Source organism: Podarcis melisellensis (genome assembly GCF_964234715.1).
Source record: "Podarcis melisellensis genome assembly, chromosome: 12".
Lineage (NCBI taxonomy): Eukaryota > Metazoa > Chordata > Lepidosauria > Squamata > Lacertidae > Podarcis > Podarcis melisellensis.
In genome coordinates, this window is record NC_138544.1 from 3425768 (window position 1) to 3449853 (window position 24086).

At 43.9% G+C, this 24086-nt stretch overlaps 1 protein-coding gene and 1 long non-coding RNA gene across 9 annotated transcripts in view; one reads left to right on the top strand and one right to left on the bottom strand.

Annotated features, from left to right (window-relative positions):
- The window catches only part of HECW1 (HECT, C2 and WW domain containing E3 ubiquitin protein ligase 1), a 192045-nt gene extending 170243 nt beyond the window's left edge, over window positions 1-21802 (bottom strand). For 6 of the 7 annotated variants that reach the window (XM_081930976.1, XM_081930972.1, XM_081930975.1 and 3 more), the window contains exon 1: window positions 21744-21796. In XM_081930976.1, the coding sequence (XP_081787102.1) occupies window positions 21744-21773 (30 nt within the window). In that variant the 5' untranslated portion in view covers window positions 21774-21796. Of the gene's footprint in view, window positions 1-21743 lie in introns of all 7 variants that reach the window. The other variant, XM_081930971.1, reaches the window with a different exon arrangement.
- On the top strand, window positions 4993-13459 carry LOC309380971. 2 transcript variants are annotated; one of them, XR_014173242.1, is made up of 2 exons: window positions 4993-5247; window positions 13177-13459. It is a non-coding gene; the product is annotated as an uncharacterized lncRNA (long non-coding RNA). The 2 variants fall into 2 exon arrangements; XR_014173243.1 differs by lacking the exon at window positions 4993-5247 and adding an exon at window positions 8029-8109.
- Window positions 21803-24086: the final 2284 nt, after the last annotated feature.

A 24086-nucleotide genomic window follows, 5' to 3' on the forward strand; every position in this document is an offset into this window, starting at 1 on the left:
ATCAGTCAAACAATGCACGTGACTAAAACAGTCTCTCCTCTATCGTAGCTTCCCCACTGTTTGATAGTGTGAAGTTGTAATCTCTTGCTTGTGAAAATCTTAAGTTGCCATGGAAACTAACATGGGTTGCCATGGAAATTGCTATGTCCAATTCAGTACTGCATCTTCAGAGGCTGAGGCTGGAAAGAAACAGCAACCAAGCACAAATGTTTGTAGTGACATAGTAACAAATCCAGTAAGGGCTGTTTCACATATGACCTAAGGGGCTCTGAGAGGGGGAAAAATTTGTATGGCTGAGCACAGAGCCGACACACCCACGAAGAAAGGTGAAATGACTGCCTCAGGCAGCAGGGTCCACCAGGGCAGCAAATCCCGATGCCAGTCTTTCTTGGCCCACCTTGTTCCTGATGCAGATCTTCCCTGACCTTTTCTTCCCTGACCTTTTCTTCCCTGGTAGGGAGCGAGGGGAGCATCATATTGAGGTCTGCCTCAGGTACCCAAATGTCTTGGGCTGGCCCTGCCTAAGCACATACACATAAGTGAATATTTTGCCTCCTGGGGGAGGAGGGTTATTGGTTTGTTTTGTTCTTCTTCTTGTTTTTATTATGTATTTTGTGTTGTTGTTTTTTGTATTCTTATACTGTGAACCACCCTGAGATCTACAGATGAAGAGTGGTATACAAATTTAAATAATAACAATAATAACACTATCTTTGCAAAGTACCGTATACAGTATCTTCATTTTAGTAAAAGGTAGTAAAGACTCATCTCTTTATCCTGGCCTTTGAAAACTGAAGAACTCATTTTGGTGTCCTCCCTGTAATGAGCTATATGGAATTATTGTTTTGGGATTTTATGGGTCGTATTGGGTGTTCTTTTATTTTTCTGGTTTCACTGTGTTTTTAAATGCTGCAATCCATTCCGGGTCCTTCTGGTAAGAAGTACAACAAACAAACAAACAAACAAACAAACAAACATGTCCTAGGTATAAAGGACCTGAGTGCTAAACTACACATGACAATGATTTAGAATTATAGGAAGCAAAGCAGATACTCAGCCACAGAGCTACATATGTTCCCAACCAAGCACAAGTGCTGTATCCCCCAATCACATGTCAAGCCGAGGGTAAGGAATACGCAGGCAAGGGGTGATGTACTTGACGCATGCCCCCTTCCAGCTGCTTCTCTCCTTACTGGCTCAACTTCCATTACTGAAGCCCAGATAGGGGAAATAGACTTCAAAGGAAATGGCTTCAGGGGATGCACTGCCAAGGGTTGGGGAGCCATCAGAAGGGGGATAATTCAATGGCCCTCACCCACACGACCCTTTCGTGCTTTCAGCTACACTCCTCCACCACCACCCCGCAGCCCTCTTTAAGACATGGATCTATCACCCTCATGTGAAGTTGGACCTTAAGATTGAGGCAGGTCAAAGGCAAAAGGGTAGTGATTTTGCAGTCTAAATAAATGCAGTGCTTTGCCATGGAGGTGGATTGGGGTTCATGGCACACTAACAATGATGCAAATAATTTTGTACACCTTGTTGGCAATGGTAATGAGATGGAACTATTAACAGATGTAGTTCAGATTTCCAAAATGTAGGTCACATGGCCCCACTAGCAGGGCTCACCAGAACTCAGTTCTGGCACCTCTGTGGTGGGCGCCATTGCCATGATAAGAGAACGAGGGAGGTGTTCATGGTGAGTTCCGGCACCTATTTTTCTAGAACAATAGCACTGCCCACTAGGATTACCAAAACAAAGAGGATGGAAGACATGGACTGCTGAGGGTGCAGTTATCTGAGACCAGAGATAAAGTCACATGTTGAACACAGGATGGTTCATATGAGAACACAGGAACTAAAGTAAGAGAATAACTGTAGGAAGGTTCATATGAGATACTGTAAGCAGGACTGTGAAAAAACACAAAGGGAAGTAGTCAAAAGAGCTGAACAAGTGTAGGGGCGAGGAAGACCCAGGTATGCAGCTCTGTTGGGCATAGATGTATTCTCGTAAAGTCTCAGTAGTGCTGATCTAATCTCTTGCCCAAGGCCCCAAACCTTCTATGTTTTTGCAATGAAAACCAAGAGAACAAGCTGAGCTACCACTTCACAAGTGACAGACTGAGACATACTGATAGGAATTCTCCCAAGGACACCAACTCAGTAATGGACTTTGAAAGCAGGCAAGGGTGCAGCTGTCTACTGTGGACCTCTCCTGCTCCCTTTCTGACAATACAACAAATACAACTAAAACTTTAAAAAGGGTATGCCTACTCAACTACACTTGCGAAAGATGCAAGGATGGGACACTTTGAGAAGAACAGTGTTCGCCTTTAAAAAAATGAAAAGAAAAAACTTGACCTTTTTTGCTTATTTGTATAAGTAAAAGCACCATGGAATCATAGAATCATGGAATTGTAGAGTTGGAAGGGATTCTGAGAGTCATCTGGTACAACCCTCTGCAATGCAGGAATCCTGCAAACAGCTGTCCCTGGGTGGATTTGAACTACCAACCTTCTGGTTAACAGCCAGATGCACTGACCCATTGCGCCAAGAGTTTGCTAGAGGGAACCACTACAATCACCTAAAATGAGAACACCTAAAGAGAACAATCACCTAAAGAGAACAATCACAAAGTAATTGCTTCCACTCAGTGGCATAGTGTGGGTTGTCAGCACCCGGGGCAAGGCAAGTAATTTGCGCCCCCTAACCCGTGGATTTGCGCACCCTAACCCCCAGATGTTGCGCCCGGTGCGGCCGCCCCCCTGCACCCCCCACGCTACGCCACTGCTTCCACTGCATTCCCACGCTTAGCTGTATGTGCACAGCCAGTAAAAGTGATAGGTAGATCAAAGTACGACAAGCACCTTCTTTACAGTGTTGCAGGAGCAAGAAAAATGCACACACAGAATTCAGACATAAAACTACCAACTGACAAGAGTCCCGATTCCTCAGCAGAAAAAATAACTCCCCTTTACAGCAGTGATCACTGCTATTGAAACACCTGTCTCTTTGAATATACTTGTTAGCATAGCTAGTACTGGCAGTGCGCCAACAGCCCTCAGTCCTACCAAACACTGGAGCTCCAACTTGCATCATGGAGCAGTCTGAACCTCACCTCTCAGCTATGAGCATCCGGTAGCATGTAATGCATAATAATAATAATAATAATAATAATAATAATAATAATAATAATAATTTTATTATTTGTACCCTGCCCATCTGACTGGGTCTCTCCAGCCACTCTGAGCAGCTTCCAGCGTATACAGAAACATAATAAAACATCAGACATTAAAAACTTCTAAAGGTTATATACAGTATATACATGTCTTTTAAAGGATATGTAGTTACTCATCTTCTTGACATCTGATGGGAGGGTGTTGCACAGGGTGGGTGCCACCACCAAGAAGGCCCTCTGCTTGATTCCCTGTAACTTCACTTCCTGCAGTGAGGGAACCACCAGAAGGCCCTGGGTGATGGACCTCAGTGTCCAGGCTGAACAATGGAGGTGGGGACACTCCTTTAGGTATACAAGGCCAAGGCCGTTTAGGGCTTTAAAGGTCAGTAGCAACACTTTGAATTTCATATAGAGGCCTGGATTCACAAAGGCTAAAATTGTGCGCGCACACCCTTCAAGAAACTGGGGGGAGCTCACACAGACTGGACCATCCAGCACACCAGTTCCAAATATACTACCTAAGTCACAGTCAGGGGAAGGGACATGCTCTCACTTCACAAAAATAGAAAAGCACACCACTCAATACATGTCTGAAAACAAGCTTTATTGTCATTATGATCCATCTGTGATACACACAACTATGGAACGGGGTTTTATTTAAAGTGTGATCTAGCATTTAAGTATTATAATCTTGACCCATACAAAATTTCTGGTCATCCTAAACTTACGACAACTTCAAAACTTAGCTGCATAATGTACCCCTTTCTCTCCCTACTCATTCTCAAAACTGGGTAGTTTTGAAATCACCTAGGTGTTCCACATAATTAAAGCTGAAATGCCAGTCATTTGCCCATTGTCAAAATAGACCTATTTAGTGCAATGAGCAATTTCTCACAAAAAGGAAGCTATTAGAATAATATTTCTAAGTTTTGTGATGGCTTTCTGGCAGTCCATAATAGGTCATTTTTAATTCAATTTCATCCTTTTTAATTAACTCTTCCCAGAGGCATCATCACTGGGGGATTATTTCCATTTGAATATTTCATTGTATATTTCGAAGCAGTCTGACTAGGCCAATGAGACCATCGTATTCTTTCTTCCATCAGCTAGAGCAGCCTTTGACAACCTGGTGTCCTCCAGATGTTTACCATCAGTCCCAGCCAACACAGCCAACATCTGGAGGGCACCAGGTTGGCGTAGACTGAGTTGGACCATGTTGCCCTAACCCTCAAAGAAAAAGTGCCTTTGAAGAAAGACAATGATAACAAATTTATTATTTTAATGCACACACTGAGCATTCTGCACAAGAACCACTATGCAAGAGGGCAACTAGAAGTGGAGAAATGGTGCACGATTTACAATTTAACTTCATTTTTCACCCTTCCGAGTTATGGAGTTGTAACTCACCAAAATGCATCAGGGTGCCCTCTCCCCTCTGCAATAAAGGGCCCCACAAGGAAGGGGTTAAAACTTTATTTATTCTGATTTAATGTGAAAGCAGGAGCCAACTCCAGGGGCCATGGGTGCTTGGGCACCCACAATAATATAATTGTGGGTGCTGGGCACCCACAAAGTCAATGAGAAAAGCTGGCAGGCGGCAGTGATGCTGCTTCTAAGAGAAAGGCGTTTCAGTTCCACCCTTCACATCCAGCAAGCGAGGCACCCTTTGGGGAGGGGGCTCAGATACAGAGGCAGATTCTCTCTGCCTTCGAGTCTGAGCCCCTTCCCACTGCAACCTGGATGTGTGACTTCACATGCACATGCCTGTAGGTAATGTGTGTGATGTCACAGGCATGTTCATGTGACATCGCACGTCTGTGTTGTGGCAGCAGGCACCTACAATGCTGAGATTGAGATGGCACCCCTAGGGAGAATTGCTGCTATAGCACCGTTAAGAGCAGGAGTCTCCAAACCCAAGACCCAGTGACTTACTAGGGGCTCTGGTATGACCCATGGCAACACCCGTAACTGCATGGAACACACACTATTGAGCCATCTACAGGGGAGAAAGCCACTGCTCTCCATAGCAAAAAGGGGGGCAAGAACAAAATACAGTAGATGTTATCAAGGTGAATGCATGTGGCTCCCATTTGCTTATGTGCTGAGAGATAAGAGGAATACATGGTGTAATTGGTGAGGGCAGCTAGAGTGAAGATTAACCTTATGTGCAGACTCTGGTTCCTCCTTCAAAAGTCTGTCTCCCGTCCGCCCGCCCCCCCCACGCCCTTTTTCACAACTCAGATGGGGTGGGTGGGGAGAGATTGACTACCAGAGACAGCATTTGCAGGGAGAAATCAGAGGGGGAGGGTAAGCTCCCTTGCTGCCCACAAATTCCCCCCTCCCAACTCCATCATTATGGGAGGAGGGATTTACAGTAGGGGAATCCTGTGTTTTCCTCGTAACATTTTGTTCCATCCTGACTCATCACTACCTACCACTACTATCTGGCACAGAAAACCCCACTGATTCCTTTTGACAGCTGACTTTCTGGAAGACTTGTGCCTGGGATCTCCAGGACATAGTAGGGAGATGAATTTATACTTCTGCTTATCCTATTCATTCTATAAATGTTTCACTTTTTAGGAAATGTATAACTTCTGCTTATCCTATTCATTCTATATATGCTTCACATTTTAATAAAATAGATAACGTGGAGCTGCAGTAGCCATTTTTAATGTTAGGAAAGCATTACAGCACAATCCTATCAATGCTTACTCAGAAGTAGGACTGCATTTAATAGGGCTTACCTCTTGGAAAGTGTACATGGGTTTGCAGCTTTTGCCTCTAAAATGGGGGAAATTAGATACAGCAGTATCCATTATCCATTTAATGTTATCCATTAACTGGTGGTAGAATTTATTTTTGGAAATTGAATTTTATGCAGTTGATCTATCAAGTGAACAATAAGAGGTGGTTTCTGGGCAGTTGTTAGATTGTGAATTTGGTCCTTTGCTACAGCTTTGTACATTTCTACTGGGAATGTGCAATACTAAGTGGAACGCTATTGCATTTCTCAGTGGTTTGTAGGTGGGAGAAAAGAGAAACCTAACAAAAGAGTTGTGCTCACCATCAAATGTATCTTACCTAACCTATTATGACTTCCATGAACAGAAACGCAATTAAAGATGCAAGTGTTTAAAATGTAGAAAGGAAACTGGTAGAAAATGGTCATTGAAACAAGCGTGGATTGAACATCCAGGGAAAGAGATACCTGCAGAAAGACCATCCGTCAATATAGGATTTTTTTAAGAAAGAAAAAAAGTGTCTCAGTATGAGAGAAACCTTAAAAACAACAAAAGTCAAAGAGAAGGAAAGGCAGAGGAGCAGGAAGCAATCAGTGAGGCTCCTAGCTGTAGGAGTGGGAATGAGAAGTGGGAATGAGAAGTGGGAATGAGATGTGGAGTGTGGCTCTTTGTCTTTGTTCATCCTTTTGCATGATCTCTGCTTCTCATTTCAGCAGGACCCCACTGGCACTTCCTTTGTCTATCAATCCCATTGTGTTTGGCTATCGGGACAAAATCCTCTTTATCTTCAAAGAAACAAGAAAATAAAACATCTCATCAGATTTTGAAAGGTTATCAAAATCACACTTAGGAAGGATTCGCAAGTCTATGTTTTTAAAAATAGATGGAGAGAGGGAATATTTTTAAAAATATTTGCTTGGAATCAAGGAGTGGAAGGAACAAATCCTCATGATTGGTTTGTCAAGTCCATGCAGTACTGCAGTGACTGGAAGTTTTGCTTTTCAAAGAAAAAATTAATACATTTCCTTCAAAATGCAGATATGTATTTTTTTCTGCTTCAGTGACAATGAGCTGTTAAAACTGCACTTTGTCAACCTACTGTTTTCTTAACAGCAAGCTCTTAACTGCATGCATGAATGAAAGAATGAATGAGCCTTCTGTGGAAAATATGCATCATACAACATCACTATTTCAGTAGATTCGGCAATGTCAATAGTTGCTCAAAATAATATAGTAAGACCGACTTGTGGGGCAAGATAAGAAAAACACCATTCAGAGATAAAAGAAAAAGAATCTCTTTTAAAACGGCCTTTTTTTAAAAAAAAAAAGTGAAGACCATTACTTTCTTTGTCATAGTAATGAATTCTGGCTTGCACTTCCTAGGGAAATGAGAAGCCGAAATAGTACATTTCTGTCTTGATTAGATTCATTTTGAACACGCCAATGCAGATAGCTTGCCTTTTCTGCCTGACATTAGTAAAGCTAGATTTTTTAAAAGGAGCAATAACATTTTCATTTACTAATCAATTTAAAGCAAGGGCGAATAAAGGCACAATAAGGCACACCGTGGATAAAGATTAAGACAGTGAGTCGGTATTTAATTGAGAAACCTGCTCCTGATACTGTTAGTTACAAAAAAGCAAAAACCTTAGGGTAAATAAAGAAAGAAAGAAGGGAGGAATGCAGGCATTTTAAAATACCATCACCAATGAAGTTCTTCCTGTGCCCAGTCAGAAAGGACAAAACGGTGAAGGGGAAACTGCACTTCATTCTCCCGTCTGTTCCCCTACTTGCTATACCAACTTCCATTGCCAGCTGTGAATTGCTACAGCTAAGTAAGACAAGAGGCAAGAGAGATTTCAAACCCAAGATACCTACTTAACAAGGGTTCAAAATCTCACCAATGTAGGCCACAGGCAGCAAATGTATGGCTGTCCAAACCTTTTTGGACTCACACCCATCAGCGAGCCAGCAAGGCTAATGGCTCAGGGATGATGGGAGTTGTAGTGCAGCAACATCTGGAAGGCCACAGCTTCCCCCTCCTTGATGCAGACCAAGGTGTCTTTCAGTCTCCAACATTCCAGCATTTCTCAGGCTGAAGGAAGTAGAACTTTTATTACATCATGAGAGGAACAGCTCTAAGGATCCTTTCTCACATTTGCAATGACTCCTTCCTGGGCCATAAAGGTAAATGTCAGAAGCCCAGAGCTGCATTGGAAGGGTCCAGCTGCAGACATCCTGTTGTATCAGAATCATTCTTCCTGCAAGCTTGGGCTTCTTCTTTGCCTTACGTGAACACAGCCTTAACAGTGAGTCCGTGAGTGGCTGTGGAGGCCAATTCTGGATACACACATCCTTCCACAGAGGTGACATAAGTTTTCACGTGGGCTTTGATCATGGTGAGGGTTTGCCAAATATTGGCAACACCAGCATGAGGAACAGCCATTGTGTGGGCTCCTCCCAGGCAGCCCAGGACTTTTGCGGCACAGAAATGAGCCACATAACATAATGGTTTCCTTGCTTCAAGCCTAAGAATAGGGTCTCGGCTGAGTCTAAATAATGTGAATAAGCAGCTTCCTGTGGGGCACTTTTGCTGGCATACACTTTAAAGACTTTCAAAACCAACTTTCGTTTCTGTACCACCACGGGCATCCTTGCCTCCTGACACACATACAAACAAATTTATAAGTTACTTCTACTTTGTTTATCAGCTGAATAGAGCAACCACATACTATCATTTCAGAAATCAGTTTATACCCCCCAAAAAAGTGTTCAGTCCAATTCTAAGGCAAAAGTGATATTCTAATAGCCAAACCAAACATTTTGGAAAGTGTGGTTCACTGTGAGGTATGCGTACGTTAAAAACGGAGAAAGTAGCTACACTGTATTGTCTCAGTTGAAAGAAATGTGAATGAACACTACTGGAAAAAGAGGCAAGTGGGATCTAGACCAGGAGGAGATAGGCTGTGGCCCCTCCAGACACTGCTGGACTTGAACGCTCATCAGCCCCAGCCAGCACAGTGAATGGTTAGGGATGACAGGAGCTTTAATCCAACATCTGGTGGGCCACGGGTTTTCTATCTCTGATACAGGCTGTGGAGGAGGAAGGTGAGTGGAATCTAGTAAGTGAAGAAATAAGAACGTACAGTGGTACCTCAGTTTTTGAACATCTCTGTTGACGAACATTTCAGTTTTCGAACACCATAAACCTAGAAGTAAATGCTTCATTTTTCAAACACGCCTTGGAAGTTGAACATGCCATGCGGCTTCCACTGAGTGCAGAATCCTGAGGCCTAGCTGTTTGCTATTGAGTTTTTGATTTTCAAACGTTTCAGACCTCAAATGGTCTTCCAGAACAGATCACGTTCAAAAACTGAGGTACCACTGTATTTTTGCAGAGCCTGGCTAGCCTCCAACTAGAAGCCCTGTGATCTTCTAACAGAGTATCCACAATGATTCTACCAGAATTTAACTTTGTTTCAACCTCCAGCTCCACAGCTAGACTTCCTTGCCCAACTCTACGTTCCACTTCTTGGCTTCATTAAACTCCAGCAATTGCCTGTCAGTCCAGCTATATTACTGTCTTGCATGCCCAGTAGTATTTTTCTGGACTGGGAGGTTCTTGTTTCTGTCTTGCAGACTTCCCACTCTGCAGTGCTACCAGGTACTCCACCAGGACTAGGGAGTAGGTTCCAGACTACCCTTCCAATTGAGCTGCTCACTTACCGTATTTTTCGCCCTATAGGATGCACTTTTTCCCCTCCAAAAACAAAGGGGAAATCTGTGTCCGTCCTATGGGGCGAATGCAGGCTTTCGCTGAAGCTTGGAGAGCGAGAGGGGTCAGTGCGCACCGACTCCTCTCGCTCTCCAGGCTTCAGGAAGCTATCAGCAAGCCTGGGGAGCCCGCGGGAGTTCCCGCAGGGCTCCCTAGGCTGCGGATAGCAGCCTGTTGCACGGAGCGGGGGGTGCGCTGAAGCAGAGCACCCCGCACTTCGGGCAGACATCAGGCAGCCCCACAAGCTCAGGGGACAGCGGGGAGGCGTAGCGCCGCCATCCCGCTGTTCCCCGACCTGGTTTGGAGGCTGGCGCTGGGGGAGAAGCACACTTCTCCCCAGCGGTAGCCCCACAAGCTCGGGGGACAGCGGGGAGATGCAGCGCCACCATCCCGCTGTTCCCTGACCTGGTTTGGATTCCCCGACCTGGTTGGGGGGGGGGGAAATAAAGGAAAAAATGTTTTCCTTTATTTTTCCCAAAAAAAACCTAGGTGTGTCCTATGGACCGGTGTGTCCTATGGGACGAAAAATACGGTACTTCAATTTCGGCTTCTTGAACCCAGTCTTAGAGTACTGGTTATTTTCAGTTTTGGTCTCATTCACACTGAATGAGTGTTAAATCTCAGGTTGCTTAGCGAGCCCTAAGACTGACATCCAGAGAACCTTTGACAGTACTGGTGCAGTGGAAAAGCATTGCCACCACTGCTTGTCCAGCTCCATCATTCCATGTTCCTCATGCTTAAAATAAGTAGGAATTTAATTCTGCTCCACAGTAAGAAACAGAAAAGGTGCAGAAATGATGGGACTCTAGAGGAATAGGGTGGGAGGTGGAAGAGTTAGCACCCTCTCCTGCTGTATAAAGCAATTGAGATGGCTCAGTCAATACAGCATGAGACTCTTGATCTCACATTGGGCAAAATATTCCTGAATTCCAGGGGTTGGACTTACATGACCCTCATGGTCCTTTCCAACTCTATGGTTCTACTACATTAGGTAAGAGGTTGCAACCCGGCAATACTAGTAAGCCCAACATGTGCTTTACTCTTGGATTGTCAACTCATGTCTATATTCAACAGCTTGAGTCATGGCCTGAGCTGCTGTGTTATCATTATGTGATGGCTATTTTACCATCAACACAAGACCAAAAGCGAAACTAATATAACATTTATCATGCCACCGAGGGCTGAATGTTCTGGGATGGAATGTCATTCTCACTGAGGAAACAAGAGTTCGCTTGTGATTAAGACTTCATATTTCCCTTGCTTGAAATTTGTGGTGTGTGTGTAAGAAAGAGCAGAAGCTCCCTAAACAATGACGACTAGAACAATTGCTTGAAAGCAAGCTTTTTCAGTAAACAAGCAAATAGCTAGGGCTTGTTTTTGCAAGGATGTATTAAAAGAAAATAAATGTCAATTAAAATATTTTAACATCAAAGGCAAATTTCTCTCAAGTTACAGGCAACAAACACTTGAATTTGATTATTAAATTGAAAAAGCTTTAATTAGCCCACGTCAGTTTGCCTTTTAAAAAATGAAAACATCCTATGCTAAATATACCTCTCAAGGTTTATTTTAACAACAGTATTTTATACACACTCATACAAATTAAATACAGTGTCCTTGAATCCATTTCAGATATACACAAAGAACTTCAGCTTTAAAAAAGAAGAAGAAGAAGAAGAAGTCCCACAGGATCACAGATGTCCCACAGATGTACCTAGGAGTACACCTCACTGTACTTGACAGGGCTTACTTCCATGTAAACATGCATGGGATTGCACTGTCACTCTCGTAATATCTCACACATTAGCTAGTCCTAAAGCTGAGTAATGGATATATAGCCACCAAACAGAATTTTTTCTAACCCAGTGCTTTCCACTCTGTGCTCCTAGAAACACTACCTAGGTCTAGGCAACCTACAACCCAAGGGCCACCCAGCAGTGTAACATGAGTTGCTGGTGCCCAGAGTGCGCAAGCCGCTGACACCACCAGAGCACGCTGTTCCCCCCACTGGAGCCAAATTACTTTCATTAGTAACATGTAGTTAGCCCTTAAAGGTTCACTCACATATGAACACACTTTAGACCACATCACTCAGTGCTTAAGGTGATCTTGTGAAGTGATCATATAGCCACAATGAGCCACATTATCATCTTCCTCAATGGTTTTCGAACTGTGTTTCAAGCAACCCTGTGGTTTCTTCAGAAGTTATAGCAGGGGTTCCATAATATGATGATCAATAACAGCAGACAAACTTCCCAGAAACACAGCTTAGGGTTTGTCATAGAAAGCACAAGTCCAAGCAGTTTTCCATTCGTCCCACACTTTCTAGGCACAGGTCTGAGTGGTTTTGCCTTTGCCCGGAGCTTTCCCCTGGAAAACCTGCTCTTTAGCACTAAATCGGAACAAGCAGAAATCAGATTGCTGATTGTTCTGATTCAGCGCCGGGGAAAACGTCAGCGCAAATGGAGGTGTGGGTGAGTCCTTGTTCACCACTATCAACCATCTGCTGCAATGCAAAGGCATGGGGGAGTGTTGGGAGAGTCCCAGGGAACCGCATTCATTTGCATTTGGGTGTTAAGTCTGCATCTCAAAATATTCCCCAGAATCCTCTGCAATGAACAGGGGTTCTGTGGCAGGAATAAAGGAGGTCCCTAGAAGACAAATGTGGAAAGGGTGTAGTAAAGGAAGAAGGCTTTAAGCTCATATATCTAGCAAAGTGACTACTCAGAGAAGCAAAGGTTCAGAAGAGACTTCCTTCTCTATAACAGACACTCCAAAAGGGATTGGGCCAATAATAGTGAAGACAAAGCCATTGCTCTAATCTCTCAAAAGAAGTCAAAGTGAAAGCCTCACATGCACCCTAGCTGCTTATGTTCTCTTCCAATGTCTGCTGTTCATATTTTTCTTTTTCCTGAAATAAAAAGAATACTATTACATTTTTTTGTTTAGGATGGGCAATGCATGAGGCACTGTGATCATTCACCTCTGACTTTACTAAAATTCCATTTGTATTTCCCAGGGCAACCTTACTCTTGCAATGCGTGAAAGGAAACCGTACTGAAAACTAAAATCCCTTACTTTTCACTTCCTGAGATGTGAAGCAGTCAATATTTTTAGTTCTGTATCTGCTTCTCTCTCTTACCCAAGTAGAAACACAAATCTAAAATCAGAAGTATTTTAGCATTTAGTTAATATTGCTGTAGTATCTCCCCCCCTTTTTTTGTGGGTAGGGGGACAGAAATTAGAACTGTCTTAGTATAGTGTCCAAATATACACATTATGTTTTTTTGCCTACACATCAAATTAGCAGGCTCTGAAAAGGACTACATCTTATTCTAAGAAAATTATTAATCTATGTTCCCATTGTGTGAGACATAAAGAAAATTCTGTGACCTAGAAATTACTGCATTTATAATGAACTATGTTGCAGATAACTGTGACACTTTGCAATTACCCACTTATTTCCTTCTGTATCAAAGCTATTAACAGAACGGAGAAGGATGCGCCAGCTTCGAGGAAAATCTCAAGGGTGGAATGGCTGAAATAATACAACATGGAGCAGTGTGTCATCTGCCCTTTAGCACCATTCTGCTTCCAGAAAGCAAAGGAAATTGGTGGATGTGAAGGAATGAAGGCCTGAAGCAATTTTTAATGACGGCTACTCAAGGTCTCAATCATCAGGCTATCTTACATTGTATAGTCTAGACCAAAACTACTTAACAGTTCAAAATAAACCTTATTAGCTGCTGCAACATATGAAAATGGCAAGTAATCATTAAACAACTCACTACTAGACTGGTCAGCAGGTCAACCAAGGGCAGTCAGTCTAGCGTCCAGATCCCATTCTTCCCTTCTCATTTTCTTCCCTTTCTGATGTCAGACTCATAGATTCATAGCTGGATGAAGCTAAAACTTTGAGACTGGTGTGCTGCTTGTCCTAGGATGGTATGGAAGTTGAGGGTGGGAATTCACCCTTCACAAAGTCAGACAGCAGGGAGTTCATTTTAACAGGCTCTTGCTCCCCTTTAAAAATGTGTATATGTGTGTCTGTGTTGTAAGTAGTCCATGCCCACTACAAAGTGAAAATATACAGTGGTGCCTCGCAAGACGAAATTAATCCGTTCCGTGAGGCTCTTCGTATAGCGGTTTTTTTGTCTTGCGAAGCAAGCCCATTGACAGCTTAGCGGATGAGTGCTATTAGCGGTTTAGCAGCTTTTAGCGTCTTTTAGCGGCTTATCAGCTTAGCGGATCAGCTGATAAGCGGCTTAGCTGCTTAGAAAAAGGGGGGGGGAGCCGCAGCAACTCGCAATACATTTTCATCTTGCGAAGCAAGCCCATAGGAAAATTCGTTTTGCGAAGCGCCTCCAAAACAGAAAACCCTTTCGTCTAGCGGGTTTTCCGTCTTGTGAGGCGTTCGTCTTGCGGGGCACCACTGTATTGAGGAGATAGGAAATCTTAAGTAGGCTGCAAAAGGAAGAACCAATGTGATGCCTTTATTTTCTTACACACTAGAGTAATCTGGAAATAGAAGTAACAATGTCCCCAGCAGGTCTTGCATTCCCTTTTCTTTTTGCTGGCAAATCACTGCCATCTCACCCTTTCATGTTTTTGGCACCCACTGCGAGGGTTTACGCCTTTTATTCACTCACATACCTAGGTGGTAGTGTAAGCATGATCTTCCCATCACCTTGGGGGCACCTGGAGTTGTTCCTATACATCCGCTTCCACCTCATCCCTCCGTCACTCTCAAAGCTGTTTCATCTGGAACAGCCCTACCACAACACGCAAGCTCCAATGTGCACATTCCTAGCTCCTCCCATAATGTAGCCAGGAGCTGCATTGCAAAAGTCAGTGTTAGACAGGGGACAGGATATTAGGGCACTGGAGGTAGCAGGGAAGCAAATGGCTAGGTTGGGGGCTGTGCTGATGCCCTGCCTGTTTCCCAACACTCTTTATCATGTGCCAGTCTCTGGGGGTCTTTGTAGGAGGAGAGGACTGTGAGCAGAGTGAGCTCTTGACTTGGGCCCAAGTCTGAAGGTAACGGTGCCATTGCCTGGTATGGGAAAGGAACTTCGTCCAGTTATGAGAAGACAAAAACTCCAATGCAAATCCTCATTATTACATATTTTACATGGCTGTTTATTTGTATATATTTTAAAATTCGTTCCTGAGAGAAGTGGACCCAGTGCCAGCTAACAGTCCCCTCCCCCAGTTGCTAACCAAATGCAAGGAAAGCGTGTGGACAGGGTGGGAAGGGACATTGCAGTAGTCCACTTTAAGAATGGAGCAGGTTAAGGTGTGCAAGAAAAAATCCTCCATCCTCTTCTCAGGGTGGTCCTCTGTGCTGAATAGCACTGTCTCCACTTTCATTCAAGGTGGTGATGAAGCAAATACCAAAACTCCATCTTTCATTGCAGCAACTCTTGCCAGTTGATTATTTGCCTTTATAGCAGATTGGCAAAATCAGACACTTCTCTCAGGAACAAATACATTGTCCAAGTGCATTATGTCCTAACCACAGAAAGGTTACAAAACTCTAAGAATGACTCATAAAACCATTACTTAGCCTCTTGGACACTATGTATTCAGTATGAGGGAGGGGAGGAGGAGACGACCTATATTCATCTTAGATTTACATTGAACATTCTTCCTGTTCACTTTGACTCACAATTTGTTTGTGTGAAGAAGAAGAGGAGTTTGGATTTGATATCCCCCTTTATCACTACCCGAAGGAGTCTCAAAGTGGCTAACAATCTCCTTTCCCTTCCTCCCCCACAACAAACACTCTGTGAGGTAAGTGGGACTGAGAGACTTCAAAGAAGTGTGACTAGTCCAAGGTGGAGGAGCGGAGTTGCAAACCCGGTTCACCAGATTATGAGTCCACCGCTCTTAACCACTTCACCACACTGAAGCTTTGTTTAATGGGGAAAATGGCATCCTGGTATGTCCTCCAGCATATTAATTCCTCCTTATATTGGTTTTAACACTGTAGGAAAATGTGGTCTGCTAATGAATTCTGAAAACTTCAAAAACAAACAAACATACATATATACATACATTCTTTGATAAGGACAAAGGGAAAGTAATAGTTTTCACCTTCCTATTCTAACTGGTTAGGGTTCAGATCTATAGTCAAGAATAATTATAAGAAGCAGATATTTGAAAGATCTACAAATCCCATAAGCACCAGCATTCCAAACATTCCCAGGTGCATCCAGTAAATTTATGTGTGCTGGCTCCTCTCGCTTGTAAAGAGGCAGATCAGAGGTGGGGAATCTCCGACCAGCATGCCTAATGAGGGCCACCAGGCCTCCCCATTTGGCCCATTTCGGTCAAGTCATGCTCACCAGCCCAGCTGTAGAATTGGAAGGTTCTACACTTAGGCAGGAGGAACCAGCTTCACAAATATAAGATGGGGGGCACTTGGCTTAACATGAGTCAACAGTATGATGCAGCAGCAGAAAGAAGCTATGCTATTCTAGGCTGCATCAACAGAAGCATAATATCCAGGTCAAGGAAAGTAATAGTCCCACTCTATTCTGCCTGGAGCACTGTGTCCCATTCTGGGCACCACAGTTTAAGGATACTAACAAGCTGGAATGTAACACTGATTATTATTATATCCACTGATGATGGTGGTGGTGGTGATATATTTATTTGTACTTCACTTTGAGGGACTTGAGGTAGTGTACAGATAAAATAGGAACAGCTAAAAACATAGAAAAAACCCTCACTCATTAAAAAAAAATTAAACATGTATAGAATAAAAACTCTCTCTGTGTGTGTGTGTGTTTTCTATTAAAAACACACAGATAATTACAATAAAAACAGCATGTTTCCCAAACCTGTTGGAATAAGGTGGTCTTCAACTGGTGGCAGAAGCACAACAAGGAGGGAATCAGTATAACTTCTCTAGGGAGGAAGTTCCAAAGTCTGGAAGCAGCCACTGAGAAGGCCCTCACCCACATCCCCACCAAGCAGGCTTGTGAGGGCAGCAGGACCGAGAAAAGGGTCTCCCCTCAAGATCTCAGAACCCAGGCAGGCTCATATGAGGTAATGCTGTCTTTTAGATAGCATTGGGTCTTTCAAATAACACTATTATTATTATTATTATTATTATTACTTACAGATGAGCTGAGATTTAAGAAGGGCAAGTGTAAGAAATAAAAGAAAGGGGAAAATCATAATGGACAAATATACACAAGTAGCCAACACTTGCTGGGATAAGGCCAAGTGGACCAAAGCTTAGAATGAACTCAGGCTTGCAAGAGAGGTTAATAATAATAATAATAATAATAATAATAATAATAATAATAGATTTATTGAGCTATGTTTGAAGCAAAAGGAAGAACAAACAAGTAGTAGGTCCTTTGTGTGGAGAAGATAGAAATGCTATTGTATAACAGAGAGAGGGCAGAACAGCGCAAAACCTCCTTTGCCTCTGTCTTCACCCGAAAGGAAAGCAATGCCCAACCTGGTGATAACATAATAAATGTTGTAAGGAGGGAGCTGCAGCCCAAGATAGGAAAAGAGGTGGTACAGGAACACCTAGCTACTTTAAATGATTCAAATCTCCAGGGCCTCAGGAGCTGTACCCAAGGGTACTAAAGGAGCAGATTACACCAAGCTAGAAGGGGTAGCTAACGCTACAGAAGACAGAACTGGGATTCAATATGTCCTTAACAGATTGGAGAACTGTCCCCAAATTGACAACATGAATTTCAATAGGGACAAATGTTTTAACAAACAAAATCTTCTACTCCTTGTTTTTTTGTTCCATTAATGCCTTGACAAATTGCATATGGCATAGACGAGAGAACTAAGATATTAATGGGCGCAAAGACTATTATTGAAAAGGCCACAGAAACACATTGTAACAAAACAGAAATAGAAGAGAATGTCTATAACATCAGTCTATAACAAAAAAATAGTGCTAGGATTAATAAAATATGTGGCAAATCCATATACTTGTGACAGCAAGATATTTGCTATGTTGAGAGAAAACTCTATTATATGGGATAGCAGCGTTAGCAAGTTTTCTTTAAAATAATGCACTTAGCTTACAAAAAAAAAAGCACACATAAAATCTGATGGGGATGTCCTGACTCACAACTCAAACACCCAAATCCTAGCCATACTTACCTTGAAATAAATCTCATTAATTCCAGTGCAACTTATTATAAGTAAATACGCTTAGGATTCCAGCCTCGGTCTGGTTTGGAATACAGATAGGCAACTGGCTCAATCCACTTCCCTGAGGGCATCCAAAGCGTCATTCAACACAGACCCTACTTCAAAAATGACCTCCTTATATTATGCACCTCACCCATTTCCCCCATCATGAGCTGAGACACACACAAATGGCTCTTTAACACCCTCCACATGGTTTCAACGGCAACAGAAGCCTTGGCAGAGTTTTCCCATTACACATGTCAGATCTAATCCCCTTATGACAGCCAAGATACAGGCAAATAATATTTGTGAGCAGCTCTCCATCAAAGTCTTCTTTTTGCTGCTTGCAAAGAGGAGCTGAAGGTGCTAAAAAGCCACCTGCCTGCACTTCGACATGGGCCACAGGAGTAAGAAATGAATGACACCAAGGTTGCTGGCCTTCTAGACCTTGTTCAGTTCAAAAGATGGCCCTTGTTAAAAAAAATTGTTGCTGATCAGCAATTTAGGATTTGTGGAGCACAAAATAACCCTGCCTTAGCACTATAAGAGCCACAGCATCATAATCAGGCAGCTGACTGAAGCAGTCACACTTTGTTTACCCTGAGGCCAGGCAAAGGGCTTGAAGGGAAAAGAAGAAACATGGTGGATTCTTCGGATGTAATTATGCATTCCTGAATAAAGCACAGTTGATTTTAAACACTTTGTAGGAATGCTTTCCAAATCAATTTGTCTGCTGAGGAACATCTGAGAATGCAGAGGATTCTGGGGCAAATTCTGAGGTCATCATAGTCATCATCTGACTGGGTTGCCCCAGCACCAACACTTTGAATTATGCTCAGAAACATACTGGGAGCCAATGCAGATATTTTAGGACCAGTGTTATATGGCCCCAGCAGCTGCTCTCGGTCACCACTCTGGCAGCCACATTCTGGAATAGTTGTAGTTTCTGGATCACCTTCAAAGGTAGCGCCATGAAATCAGTACCTCTAGAGTACTCTTTCAGGTCTGATGAGCTTCACTCTCACCCTACATGTGTCCAAATCCTAGTGGTGTAGAACCCACAAGCAGGTCAGGAGGGGCTAAGTCCAGCAGGTAGTCTGGGAAGGAAAAAGATAAGGATTCCTGAAAACAACAGTGGCTGTTTTCAGAACCCTGGACAGAACCCAAAGAGCAGCCTGGCATGTTCTAAAAAGACCTTGGTCTCAACTGAGCTCTTACTACTTTTTCTTGGCAGTGAGAGGTCAAATAATAAGGGCTCACCAGCCCCATTTCCTCCCTCTCTCCTCTCCCAACCTTATATACAACACAAATGTCTCACATCAAATGTAACTGATCGGGGGGGGGGGGGTCCTACAACCTGAAAAAGAGGTAATGCACATACTTTTGTAACCTAAGAAAATCTTTAATAAAAAATATTTTTTTAAAAAAACAACCGGAGCCCTTATTACACTTCCTGAGTCTAACTAGCCTCTCTCAAGCAGCAGCAGCATCCCCTTAAAGTGACAGTCCTCTAGCCTGGCGCCTAGTTCTCTGTCACATCTGCAGGGCCTCAGGCTGGGCACGCTGCCTGTACTGGAGAGCAGGTTTGATGGGAAGGGAGGCCCTGGAGCTCAGGGAGGGGGTTCTCTGGCTGTTGGACACAAAGTAAGCAGCGAGGTCTATAGAGACCCAGAGTCAGCACCACTCTCACCTTGCCCTCTGGGTCCACTTATGGGACACTGCTCATAGGAAACGTTCATGAGAAAATGAAAACTGAACATGGTATTTAGGGGTGTCTTTTGTAATATTCACATGTTTAATGAAAAAGCTATGACAGACCTTGGGAGAATTAATTGTACCTATAAGCATCACCGAAGAAGAAAGCAATGCCTTTGCAGTGTGTGAGAGCATTTCAAAGCACTGCATTATATATAAAGTCCAAATAAATCATTTCGTTTACCAAACTTTCTAGGCTATGATTAGCACCAGTCTGCATCAATCAAATAGTTGTTGTTTTTTCTCAATCAACTATTCATTTAAAAGACATAATAAAAAGGAAAGGAAAATGACTAGATGTTCTCTTTGGAAACTCAGACAGCTTGTTTCAAACTAGATTTCTTTGGTGGCTTTTCAAGCCATTGCCAGGATTTTAACTAAAATGTACCACTTACTGAGTATAATTCTATTCAGAATAGTAATAAAAATAGTACCACACTTTTTAGAAATAATTGTGTGTGTATTTCTGAGGAAATTGAAAAGACAAGTATAGACTGCAGCCAAGACACATACTGTACTGTACTCTATTTCTTTACAAACACACACACAGCAGAAAAATGATAATCCCTTCTTAGTGGAAAATCCAAATTTTCAAATGACTCCCCAAGCTAAAATGAATTACTGTAATAACCAGAATCCTCATATGTTCGCTGTTCAACAAAGGCACAGCTGACCACCTGCTATGTTGCATCTTACAGACAGCAGTTTTCCCATTTCTCAAATGCTGTTCTCTTTAGACCAGGGATGCGCCCCACTGAATCATATGACAGATTACTAAAAACACAGGGAAGGGGCAAGGGGAGCAAGGGAAAGGGTTCTCCTTCTGGCTTGAGTGACTGCTGTACCGCGTCTCTGTGCTTCTGCTGAGTGCAGCATGACAGGGGTGCCTCTGCAGTTCTAAAGAGGAAGGATGTCAACAGCCAGACCCAAGCCAAATAAATAATTGCTTTAATTTGAGGATATACCACACATGGCTGAAATGGGCAAACTGAAACGCAGGAGGCTATGTGTTTGTGTGTGCACTTGCGCTATGCAGCTAGGGAAGGATTATTATTTTAAAAGCTGCATTATTCATGGTTGCATCACTGATCTTAAACCCTCAACCGCATATGACAACAAAACAGAAAAGGTCCTTAGCATGAGTCAATGAAACGTGCCTTTCTTTAACTTGAAAGGAGGCAAGGAGACAGCAAAGGAAAGCAAACAACTTGCCATTAAAGAATTTGCTGCATTGAGTTAGAGGCTGTTGTAAGCAAAATAAATCAGAGACAAAAAATTTTTTTAGCTCAATACAGGATTACGGAAACCCTGTCAAACTAATATGAACTGCAGATAGCACAAGGTTACCCACCTTTGTCCCTTATTTTCTTGCTAGTACCGACAGGCCAATTGATATACGCACCAAACCAAACTGATGCTGAATCCAGAGAAAACATGCACATCCCCTTTCCCCATCCTCCCAGCCACAGAACTCTCATCCTGCATAGCGGACGGGCTTCCAATTCCCTCAACAACCCGGCAAAAGGAAGGGGGAACGTGTGCACCGTCGAGAGATGCTCAGACTGTATCGTACACATAAACACAACCCTGCCCCCTCCCCCACACATCCAGTCATGTGCCAGCGGGTGAGTAAAAACTACACATTTGCTGTCACTCTACACCCATCCATTGTCTGCACCTCTTCCTTAAAAGAAGAAATACATCTCTGCAAGAAAGGAAAGAAAGCAGGCTGGGTGGGCAGGGGGGGAATCTATCTATCTATCTATATCTATCATCTATCTATCCATCCGGTGTGTGTAGCCTGACAATGTCTGGTCCATTGGTCCAACTGACTAGGCTGAAGGCCCTTCCAGGCACCCAGATTCCTTTTTTGCTTTACTTGACGGGAGGTCGCACCGCCTTTCCCCTCCCGCCCCAGTAGAGCTGGCTGCACTTCGCAACACCCAGAAGGCGCCCCGGCACGAGAGAAGCCTGGCCGGAGGGGCACCACAATGGCACCTCCACCACGACAAGACCCGGAGACGTGGATGCCCAAAGCCCAGTCCCGGGATGCTGGCCGAGGAGGTGGGAGGGCAGAGGGGCAGCCGCCCGCAGGGAAGAGGGTCGGGCGGCGCCTTACCTGGAGAAAGCGGGGCTGCGTGCAGAGCATGCTCTTCGGCCGAGGCGGCGGCGGCTCCTCAGTCCCCTCGCGCGCGGCTCCGGGCTCCGCGCTGCAGTCAGGGCGCGCCGGCCGGCCTTCCTCGGGCTGCCCCTTCGCCTCCGCCCGGGCGCCTCCGCCTCCTCCCTCGCAGCGGCGCTCGAGAGGCAATTCCCCGCGTAGGTCCGGGCAGCGGAATACGGCAGCAAAGCGGACGCCTCCGCGGCTCCCCGCCCCGCCCTCTCTGGGTACCAGGCAGGAGCCAGCCAATCAGGAGCGTCGCCCGCCGGCTCGCTTCGCGCCAGCGGGACGCCCCCCCCCCCGCCGCTCCTCCCCGCGCCCGCGCCCGCCCACGCACGGCGGACGGGACCCGGTGCTGCAAGGGGAGAGGAGGGCGGGCAGGGCGCAGGCCCTCTCCCCAACGGCCTCCCTCCGCAAAGGGACCCCGAGCACCTCGCGCAACCTCGCCGCCTGTGCTTTTGTTCAGGGCCGTTCATTCATTCATTCATTCATTTTGGTAAATCGTTTTTATTTATTTTAAACAAAAGGGAGGGAACAGTGCGAACCGTACAGGCGCTGTAAATAATAATACAGTAATAATAATAATACAACAATAACAACAACTTTGGCACAAAGATCAAACGCAGAATTGCATAATAACCAATGCCAGGCCCTGGTTAGCTTAGAAATAGATGTGGGAGAAATAGCTGGAGGGAGGCGGAGGGAGATGGGGTGAACATGGTATTAAAAGGCAAGACGCAAAGCAAAGGCTGCGAAGGCACTGACAGGGAGTGTTTCTTACATTTTCAAGAAGTTTAAGTTAGAATTGAAGGGGGAGGAAAACAGATAAGATAGCACTGCATTGGTTTATTGAATCATCCGTAAACTACAATATGCTGGATGAGCAGCCAAGTTACATGCATCATCATTAACATGTTTAATAAAACAGTACCAGATGAAATAGAATGTTTTATTATACCACGCAACAAGATTGGCTCCCACAAGATCTTTCCAAAGCCCTTATGGCTGTAGCAGCAGTCAGTTTGCAGTGAGAAGGTACATCTTTGGTATCTGAGATGTCAAGTAGGGCCAAGTGAGGAGATGGACCAAGTGTTCAGCCTTTTTAGGGACATTTATGCTGGTGGCAAAAATTAGCTTAGAGCTTGCTTTATTTTGTTTTTGTTGCTACAGAGTTGTTTCTGCGGTACTTCCTTTTAAAAGTGACACTCTGGCAACCTGGTTTCTCTCTCAATCACTGGCGTGTGGGGAATCCCTCCGGTGACTCCACAGTGAGGAAAGGGGCTCTGTCCTTCATCAACTCTTCACATATTTTAGCTGAGTCCAAGCACTGAGAATAGATTTAAGGCCTGAGCCCTGACATAAATGAAGCCCTGAGTTTGTTCTTCTCCCTTCTCCTTGTAGGTTTACTGTCTGCAGGGTGGGTCCATCCAAAGTTAAGTGGGAGACAGTTAAGAATTTATAGGGTTTGATTTGGCTGAAGTTAGTTGAAGTTGTGATCCGTTTTAATCAATGTGCTATGTCTGGATCCAACCAATAGACACTGACTTAGGATATAATTTCAGGCATCTACTGAAGTGGATACAATTGAAGGATATAATTTCAGGCATCTAGCCGAGGGAAATGTATGTCACAATAAGGCTGCAGTGCTGTGTACGCTTACCTAGACTTAAGTCCCACTTAGAGTGGGGCTCACGTCTTCGTAGGCTTTTATAGGATTGGACTGTAAGTGTGTCTTTTAGGTGCTACAGGATTTTTTATTGTTTTATTGCAGGTGGGATTTAACTTCATATTCCACTTGTAATTAAGGCTTGATGACACACTTTTCTCCAATAAAGCAGCATGGGAAAGGAATAGTTGGGAACAAAAAAGCATCAAGGGAAGAATAGACTCACGGTGATTCTTTTCTTGCTCACCACTTCTCTTCTTGAACCTCATTCCCCCCTCCCCCAAAAATGTCCCACCCCAAGGTGAGAAGCAAATCACCCCTCTTTTATAGCAAAGAAACAGGCTCTTGTCCTTTTATTACACAAGTGTAATAATCTTTCGTTAGAATTGAATACATCAGCTGCTTCTAGTTGTATCCAAGACTGTAAACATAAACATGCTTACTCGAGATCTTTGAAATCAGTTGATCTTCTAAGCACATTTGTTGAGTACAGTGGTACCTCAGGTTACAGATGCTTCAGGTTACAGACTCCGCTAACCCAGAAATAGTACCTCGGGTTAAGAACTTTGCTTCAGGATGAGAACAGAAATCGTGCGGCGGCAGCGGGAGGCACCATTAGCTAAAGTGGTACCTCAGGT